Source organism: Zingiber officinale, chromosome 6A (genome assembly GCF_018446385.1).
Source record: "Zingiber officinale cultivar Zhangliang chromosome 6A, Zo_v1.1, whole genome shotgun sequence".
Taxonomy (NCBI): Eukaryota; Viridiplantae; Streptophyta; class Magnoliopsida; order Zingiberales; family Zingiberaceae; genus Zingiber; species Zingiber officinale.
Window position 1 is genome coordinate 122,013,242 of NC_055997.1, and position 9,841 is coordinate 122,023,082.

The 9,841-nt window shown below is 37.6% G+C and overlaps 1 protein-coding gene across 2 annotated transcripts; it reads right to left on the reverse strand.

Annotated features, from left to right (window-relative positions):
* Nucleotides 1–2,073: 2,073 nt before the first annotated feature.
* LOC121997828 lies at nt 2,074–7,500 on the reverse strand. 2 transcript variants are annotated; one of them, XM_042552462.1, is made up of 8 exons: nt 7,189–7,500; nt 6,667–6,951; nt 6,445–6,514; nt 6,188–6,243; nt 5,050–5,125; nt 4,926–4,962; nt 2,941–3,055; nt 2,074–2,390 (listed from the first exon to the last, which is right to left on the reverse strand). In XM_042552462.1, exons 2-8 carry the CDS (start codon nt 6,948–6,950, stop codon nt 2,234–2,236), a joined length of 795 nt encoding a protein of 264 aa, XP_042408396.1. In that variant the 5' UTR covers nt 6,951; nt 7,189–7,500; the 3' UTR covers nt 2,074–2,233. The 2 variants fall into 2 exon arrangements, with proteins under 2 accessions (XP_042408396.1, XP_042408395.1); XM_042552461.1 differs by having other exon boundaries at nt 7,259–7,499.
* Between the last annotated feature and the right edge of the window lie 2,341 nt (nt 7,501–9,841).

The following is a 9,841-nucleotide window of genomic DNA, read 5'->3' on the forward strand; positions in this document are numbered from 1 at the left end:
TTGGATCAAAATCTACAATCATTTCAAGTAGACCCAAAAAATTACCATTATCATCTTCATAAAATGTCAAATTATAGCAAGACATTTGACGACAACAACTATTCTTAACATGTTCTATTCTTAGCATAACATGTTTCTAATATTTTGAGTCCTTTCTTTAATCTCATTTTTAGTTCAACAAAAGTTCTTAGATTACTGAGGTGTTCAATATTATTTTCATATTGTTTAAGTTTTTCACATAAATGTTTCTAGACATTAACTCCTTCTCTTACTAAATTACTTTTGGTATGTATTACTTTAAACAACTTACAACAAATAATAAATATTTTGTGCAACTAAAGTCCACTAACCATTTTTGATCATGAGTCTCACCATTTGGTAACATTTGAACATAGTAAGGATAAGAAAAGTGTTAAGATTCTTATTTAAAGGAAACTTGAGTATATCTTTTCTTTTAAGACCTCTTTCCATAAGTAAATTTTTTTTTATCAAGATTATCCCAAACACTTGGATCAAATATGTTCAAACCATATCTAGGTGTTGAACATTGATATTCATTTATATGTTCATCATCACAACAATTATCAATATCTTTAGTTTTGTCAATTTTAGTTTCATCCAAATCATTAAAATTTATATTTTTTTCATTCTCATTTTCTACAAATTACTCATTCTCATCACTTTCATTTCTCACAAATTCTTCATTTTCATCATTTTTGTTTTCAATAAAATCTTTATTTACATTTGATTTATTAGTTAAAATCTGAACTAAACTTTCTATTCTGTTATATGATTTTTTTTACTAAAATATTTATTTAATGAACCCCTTATGCTTTGAGCTATCTCTTATTCTTTTTATTTTTTTTTTATTTTGATATCCAAAGAGAGTTGTTTTATGATGATCGAAATTATGAACAAAAAATAAATAATAATAAAATATAATATGGAGAATTGCTCTACTATTATCGAAATCCACTTATATAAAATATTACATAGATATCTTACAAGTAAAAAATATAACAATTCAATTGTTCACGAGTTAGGATCTTATTCATGCAATTAAATATATAAGTACATCAATTTTATTGAAGAAATCAAAATATGAATATACCTTAAAATAATAGTGATCAGATGAAAATCAACAAGAAGTGAATGTGTTTTTCTTTTCCTTAAGATTAAGGTTTCCTTGACTTGATATAACTGAAAGCAAATGGTTCGTAATCATGCAATTTCTAAAAATGATAAACAATAAAAAGCAAATACGAAGGAATTATAATTCAGAGAATGAAAAACATGAGCATGTACTAGCAAGGGAGTTTCGTCGTGGTGAGGGAGGGTAAGGCATAGCAAGGAAAATCAACAGGTGAAGTAACTTTTCGATCTGTAAGTTTAAATTTAGAGAGAAAACTTATAGATCAAAATTCAGCTAGTTCTATTCTTTAAAAGTTTTCCTATCTGAAATTTATGTTTGCTGGCAATGGAGCTTCGTCGCGACAAGGGAGGGAGTCGGGAGGCTCGAGGAAACCCTAGCTTCATGCGACGAGTGAAGGAGGCTTGAGGGTCGATGTCTCAAGAAACTTGGAGCTTTGCCGCGTTAAGGGAGGGCGCAGTGAGCGAGTGTCAGAAAACCTAAATTCATGGGAGAGCGGGAAGAGAGAGCCAAAGAAGGCTTGTCTCGCCGAGAGGGGCTTGTAGTCGTCGCGGCGAGGGAGGAAAGGCGCAGCAAGGGATGGCTTTGGTGAGGAGAATCGCGAGGGCGACATAGAACTAGGGCTTCAGTGAGGAGAATAGTCCGGCTTGGCAAGTAAAAGAGAAAAAGATGATTTTTTAAAAAAATATACTATATATATATATATATAATTTTGATTTTCAAAATATTAGTCTCTACTAAAATTTAAATTTTAATCTTGTTAATTATTTTTTTTAATGATTTATCGTTGTATCATATTTGTGGGAGCTTTAATTGAAATTTTATTTCTCTCTTAGTTATTTGTCAACAAGCAAGCTCTATGTTCTTTTGTGATATGATCTTCATTCCACTTTCTTGGTAGCTGACGACGTCCTGACTTCTAATTTTTCTTAAAACAGTGTCATATTGCTTGATTTGTAGAATTATTTTTGTAAAGAAAGTTACAGTTGATACATGAATATGAAAGAAAGATTTCACATATCCAATGCCCCATGAAAAGCATGTAGGAGCTGCAGCAGATTGGGATATGGTTTGGCAGAGGATTCATACAATCTCCAACTCTTGCACAACGCCTTGGCCCCTGGAACCTGCCTTGACGACTGCCATTATCTTCCTCTGAAGCGCCAGCAACCCTATGCGCTTCCAGACGACGTAGAGCACAGCACTTGTAAATATGAGAAATCCAACCACCAGTATCACCCTGTTTTGATACAGTCAAGAATTACAATCAAGCAATACGCGTGTAACACAGTTACTGTAACATGAGAAAAACAGTCTAAATTTCAATTCTGACCATAAAAGATTAAGATTGCCTGGTGAAAACAAAATAAGTGGAAACAAGATCATGTTCAAGGACGAAGCAACAGTGAACTCATCCCAAATGAGCTCACTGATGCTTGAGAATTAAATACAGTTGTATTGCCACTCACTTCGCAGTACAAAATTTCCATTTGTCTTCTGCCCTTGATGTTTTTTAGTATAATCTATGCGATACTTTTCAATTTTCATTGCCAACTTTAGACATGGTCCAGTTAAGCAATCCATCAAGATTGATCCATCAGCAAATTTTAATAGAATATGAACTGTTTGTTATAACCACCAAACTTAAGCTTTTTTACTTGTATGATCTAATTTAGAGACATTTGATATGTATGAGGATTTGTCATGGGACCATGCGTCAGCAATGGTGGGAATTTGGTGATTTCAATTGTTAGGTCTTCATATGAACAAACAATTGATAATATCTATACCTGTCAAGAACATCTTGCCGACGCATTGTGGATAGCAAGTTGCGTGTTCGCATCAGAAGAGGCCGATGTCCTTTGTATTCATTTTCAGCTCGTCTCAAGACACCCGTTGATTCCTTTGCATGGTACATTCCAGAGGTAGGAGAATTAGGGCCACATTCACAACAGTCAAAAAAAAAATTTCCGAAAAACACAACAGCTAAAATTGCAAACAGTCTTCATAGAAGTTTTGACAAAAACAATAAGAAAATCGAGAACGGTGCACATAAAAAAAAAAAAAAAAATAGACAACCCGGTGCATGAAGCTCTCGTCATGAGGGGTTCCAAGTAAGGATCCATTGTACACAGCCTTAACCCTGCTTTTTGCAAAAGGTTGTTTCCAGAATTTGAACCCGTGACCTTTTGGTTACAAAACAACAACTTTACCATTGCGCCAAGGCTCCCCTTCTCACTCATGGTATACAACCAAGCACAAGAACAAGAACAATAAGAAAATCAAGAATGGTGTACATATCAAAAAATACATTGTCAATCCCTTCTCACTCATGGTATATAACCAAGCGCAAGAACAAAAATCAGAATAATAAGTGCTAAAGATTTGATAGGAAACCATTTACTCTTAAACCAGTAAAAACCCAATTTATCTATATAATAGATCTAAATTTTCCACGAGCTTAACCAACGGAGCAAATTGCAAGAGTGCATAACAAGGATCCATGAACTGTTAGGAAGAGTTGCATCTCAATAGAATATGTTTTAAAAGTATGTCATCAGATACCTGTTTAATATCACTATCATGCTGCAAATGTGTGGGTAACATGGGTTACATCTGAAGCTTTCAAAGGTTAAGCTGAGATCATTCACCCGATAGCCAATATAAAACAGCTAGACCAAGTGGTTTAATGTCACAATGAGAAACAACTTACACGAGCAAATCAACAATCTCCAGTAATCAGAGTCTAATTAAGTAACCAGATAATGGAACAACCTGGTTTTCATTCAACTTAGCATTTAAAATAGTCAGCAGGTGCCATTTTTTTCAATGCTATATAACTAAACATTAGAGCCACCAACTCACTATTCCACCATTTACATAGATCAATTTAACCCAAACTTGGTTATATAATTAAACAATTGAAACCATCTTAATCTACAATCAGGCATGTTATATAATAGTAGGTTAGATTACAAAATTTATTGTACTAAGTTCAGTGTTTCTGCTAACCTAAACACAATGATATGATCAAGCAATAAAGCCATCTTAATCTGCCCTCAGGCATGCTATAAAAAATAAGTTAGATTACAAAATGATTGTACAAAGTTCAATTTTTTTGCTCTTCTCTCTTCATTATGTTTCAAGGAATCTCTAGAACCAATTCTCAATTCATTTGGTGTTTATCACAATGTTTAAAGTGTCAATAGGCATTGGTTGGCTTGGTGGACCCATATCATTTTCAGATTGTCACCTGACAATCAGTACAAACTTCTTGTTGGTATGGTGCTAGTGTTGATACAGTACCACCTATGGCAAGGTAGTAAAACTAAATGCTGGACAGGACTATTTGCATCTTATCTTGCACTTCACCTCTTACCTCCAAATATAAGTCTGTAAAGACTAAAAAATTAATTGAACTAAAATTTAAAATTTTGGTAACTGGTCATTTGAACTGTTAGTCAATGTTGATCAATCAAGGTTTCTTTTTCTATTATACCTCCTATGCACCTAAGTAAGCACAACGTGAGAAACATCTCTCTCCCTTGGTTCTGTTTCTCCATCAAATTCTTGTTTCTACTCCGAGTAAACAAGGGGCTTAGAGTTATTATTTAAAGTAGGATGGTGTATATTGTGATATTCAGCATATTAGCAGCTAGCACATTTGGTAATCAACTGGCACACAAAAAAAATAGAGGATATTTATCTTGTCAATGTAGTATAACTATCAGTGCTCAATCTTATTCTTTGAAAATCTTAAAGAGATTGACCATACCAAATGTTGCCAAAGTACTTGCACTTCTTTCTACTTCCTGTAAAAGGTTAGGTAAATGGTCTTTAGGACTATGATGTTGATGAGGTAGTTGTAGCATATATATGCATCATGTCTCAATACTAACCTGAACCATAATTTGGCGCGTACGGCGGAGGCTCTCTGTAATGCTTTCTGCAGCTGATGTCATTCCAACCTTTGTTCTACATCCATGAATAATTGGGCCCACTATAAGCTTTTAATCTTAAAAAAAATCATAAAATGGAACTCGAAGGGCTTTATTTATCATAATCTGAATCCAATTTTTTAAGTGAACAAAATATATTACTTAATATAAATAAATGAAATCTGCTTTGAACGTGTTGAGATAAGAAGAAATAAACTAGAACAGTTATCAAACAATAAACCTCCAAAATTTGGATACAAATCTCACAAGGCCATAATAAAAAGGAATTTTCATATAGAAAGACGCAACTTTGGAGTAATCAAAAACAAACATACATGCATAAATTCTAAAGGATGGGATTTACATTTTGTTATCTACTAACTGATATGTGGCAATTACCAACCTGACAAAATTTTGGAATGCACAATACTACAATAGTAAATGGCAATTAGCCATATATAATGTAGACCATTCAAATCTTTAAATTATTTACTATTATATTTTGCTTTTTTTTATTCTACAAGATAACAATTCATCATCAAGCCAAGATTTGAGTTGGCTATATGAATTATGAATCTTATTTCTTCAGAGTTCTTACAACAATAAGGTTAAAATCCATGTTTAGAGATTTGGACAACTTTCGTATTGGCTGTTTGTGCATCACACAATCCTCACCCCTTTCCATTTAGGCCTTTTCATCCTTGCTAGCCAAAACTATCCCTCCCCCTTCTTTTCTCCTTGCCTCCTCCCCCTCCTCTTCTATATTTGTCACAAAGGTAATAAACTGATACCGTGCATCTTGTACAAGTCCAACTATATATTTTGTAGCCTATATAAATGCTCCGCATGGATCATTATTTAAAAGTTTAACAATTGTTCTAGAAAATAGATAATGGTGCAGAACTTAATGCCAAAACATACTTGATCATAAAAACAAAGAGTATCGACGTTATTTTATTGTTTTCCCTTCTAATATTGACCAGCCAAACACCTGGAATATTTCTATCTTTCTGTCCCAATTGAAGATCCATTTATATATTCTTAGAATAAGAAAAGTGCTACTTTAGAAGTTATCAATGTGACAAGGTAGATAACATACTGCAGATTACGTCTACGGATGGTTGACTCTTCTCCACCTCCTAGAAGAAGTTCTCTCTGCAAAGTAAAAATCCAATATTGGAGACAACAAACGACTAAAACCAATTAAAGAGAACAAAATAAGACAGTAAGTTTTGTACGTAATATATATTCACCTGATGACCTGCAAAACATAATGGATAGTGTTTTGGCATATTACAGAGGAACTTGAAGAAGAATTTGAACCATCACAGGAAATTCAAGTTAAATAATGATCACCTCTTGCTGAGCAGCTTTTCGAATGTTGTTTTTGGCTTGCAAGTTGGCATTCCTCAAACTCTTATGCAAACTAAATAAATGGATACAAAAAGATTCAAGAAAGAGAATATTTAATTTCAGTAAATACAGTAAATGCTTGAGAGTTGAACGCATACACAGGGAGTAAAATTACAGAAACATTATCTTCAGAGCATCACGAGAAAAATTTAGTCAGAAACTTACCTTTGATACTGCTCCTTCCAAAATTCTAAGGTAAGCTGCGCAGATTGAATTTCCTCTTCTGTTGAAAGCTGCTGGGCAAAAAAATCAAGTTTAAACTGCAATGACCTAAGCACTGCAAGTCCATCTTGTGCAGCACCGTTTAACCGAGGAAGTGAATTTGCTTCCTCTGTTCCTTTTCCAGACGTTCCGCAACTTTCTATCAACCTAATACGATCTTGAATCTGGACAACCGATTGATCCCACTCCTTCTTCACTTTTGCAACAGCTTGTGCAACCTCATCCATTCTAAAATTACCAACACAAATGCAATCAGACCAATGTAAGGAAATAAAAATGAAGGTAAACTTTTTTTGCTGTGAACATCTGTCGAAATTCATGCAGTGGAAGAAATTTTATTTTTCATTTCTAGTCATAACTGCCACGCTACCATCTTAATGTTTTGATCCACTATCCTATGTTGTCTCTATAAAAACAAGGGTTTGCCCAGGCGCAATTGAACGCCAGGACCTTTCTCCACCTAACTGAAGTAAGATCCGTCCGTCAAACGTGAATGAAAAGGGGATGATCTTGAAAAACCACTAGATCTGCTCACCGGAGGGAGCGTTCACCGTCCGCCGTCTAGACAGGGGGCTGAGGTTGCGGCTCGCAACCGAGAGACACACGGACTCTCGCGAGAGGAGACTAGGAGATGAAAGATGACCACCGAGAAGCGTAGCGGCCGGCTCCGCTCGCGCGCAGCCTAGGGATGCTATGGCCAGCGATCCGCCAGGGCGAACGAAGTCGGGAGAGTATGAGATCGGAAGGGGAGGAGCCCTCTATCCTGAAGGCAAGTAATCGGAAAACAGCCAACTTTAAAAATAGCTCCAACTATTTAAGAGTATTTTCAAAATGCCCTTACGTTTCATTTACTAAAACACTTATAAAATTTTATTATATTATTAAAATTCCATATCCAAAATTATATATACACACAAACATATGCAGTTTTAACATACAAGAATACCAAATAGGCTTTCCTACGACTTGACCTCGAAGGAAGACCTAACCGGCATATTTGTTTGTTGATTTATCATTAAAAGAGGTCTCACCTCTTATAAAATCATATAATTGTCCTCCATAAAATAGCAACTTATTCTCATTATTATTTCTCTAATATTTTTTTCTCAGCTAAATTGATAACGAACCCGCAAAAATCACACACAGTAAAATTGCATCTCCTGGTTAACCGACATGGTTTCAGCATTTCAGCATTTCAAAATCCACTAAGCTCAATTAATTTGATCTTTCACATGGGACGAGAAAGAAAAAGCACACATTCCACATTCGCCCAAAAATCAAATAACATTAAACAAAACTCAGATGTGGTGAGGAGAAAGAACTGCACCGTCGATGAAACCGGAGAATTGGACAAGAAAAGCATTAATCTGATCCAGTGATCCTGCCTAGAAACTGAGTAGATGGTTATCAGGAAGCAACGCTAAGGTGGCCCTTCATTTTCACTGATGCTCCCGTGCTCCTACAACCACAAGTCGTTAGTGTCAAGTCGGGAGGGAGTTCCCGACGACGGCCCTCCGACGCTCAAGTCACACACCGATAAACGAAAAAAAACAAAGGAAGCAACGAAGAAGAGAATAGTGGCTCCTGAAGACGTTTTTTGCGTACCTCCACGGGGGCTACTCCTCTCCTTATATAAGGCTTCGACGAGTAGACTACACGCATCCCGATCGGATGCGAATTCCCAAACTTTCCCCAAAAGCTAATGTTGAGAAATGATCCCTGACATCTTACCATAACGGGGCAAGCGTATCTCTGTCACAGCGGCGGGATCTTCTTTCATACGATCCTCTGTCCTTCCTCGCCGTCAGTCGGCGAAACTGACTCCCAAAAGGATATTCTATCCATACGCACTATTAATCGGCAGCACTGACTCCCAGAAAGATGTTGGCACGTATCCCCGTCTTATTTGTTGGCTGTTGGTCTGGCCGGATTCCCCTTGATCGGGCCGACCGGCCTATTCTTTGACCTCATGCGCCTATGTCCTGGCTGATCGACGTGAATGCCTTTTGCCTCGCTAGACTCCACCTTGATCAGTCCGACCGGCCTCTCCTTTGGCCTCATGCACCTATGTCTTGGTCGCTCGGCGTGCAGTCCCTTGCCTCGATGTGTTGTAGGATTGGCCAACCCCCTCCGAACTCTTCTGATTAAACGGGGACGAGGGGCCTTCTGACCGGTTAGTCTCTCGGTTGACCACCCCTTGACTTTGATGTCTACCAAAGCGCTGAACTTTCTTGGAGGTGGGCCCTTATGGGTCATCACCGGATCACATGTCTCCCCTTTAAATCTAGTCGAAGGAGGTTGTAAGTCCGACTGACTGGATAAAATGGTGCGAAAATATTACTTCTTGTTTAGCGCTTTGGTCGGCTATGCTTCTTAGTGGGAGACCCACCGCTTGGCCTAAGTTTTCTTTATGAGGTGGGACCTTCAGAGGGCCGATCGGCCAGTATGAGGGATCGCCTGACCATGAGTCAGCCACTCTCGTGTGCTCAGCCCTCGAAGCCATTGTCTAAACCCTTCCTCTTCCCTAAGAATCTCTTGAAAACAGCATCACTCTGAGGCGTTAATGCAGAGCATGCCTCATTAATTCTTCTGGCAACCGACCTATGAGCGTGCACCGCATGTCAAGCATCTGCCAATGCATGCTTGAGGTGACAGGAGGAGATGTGACCTCCAGCGATTTGAATTTCGACGGCCAGATTTACTTCTAGGTATTCGCGCCGCCGATCGGACAGCCTAGCCTTGTCTCTGATGTTTATACGCTTGAGGTCGCCGCTTTCTTCCCCTCTTCACTTAGCGTCCTGGTTGGCGGCGATCTCCTGTGCCTTGACGAATCCTGCTTTTCTTGCTGTCCTTGCTTCCGGTGAGTTCGTTACTTCCCCTCGTAACCATTTTCTACTTTGCTATCTTCGATAATCCTCTCGTGAACTTCTCCGCCTACCTCTACCTCCCTTTCTTTTGCACTTCTTCCCGATTCTTCTCGGTTATCCCTTCGACTATGGCTAGTACATCTCAGCCTTGATCTTCCGCCCCAGGTCCATGGTACAACACCATGGAGTCCAGGTTCGACGAGGATGATGCTCGCTCCCTCGCCAATACCTTTGAACTTCCTCCCGACTAC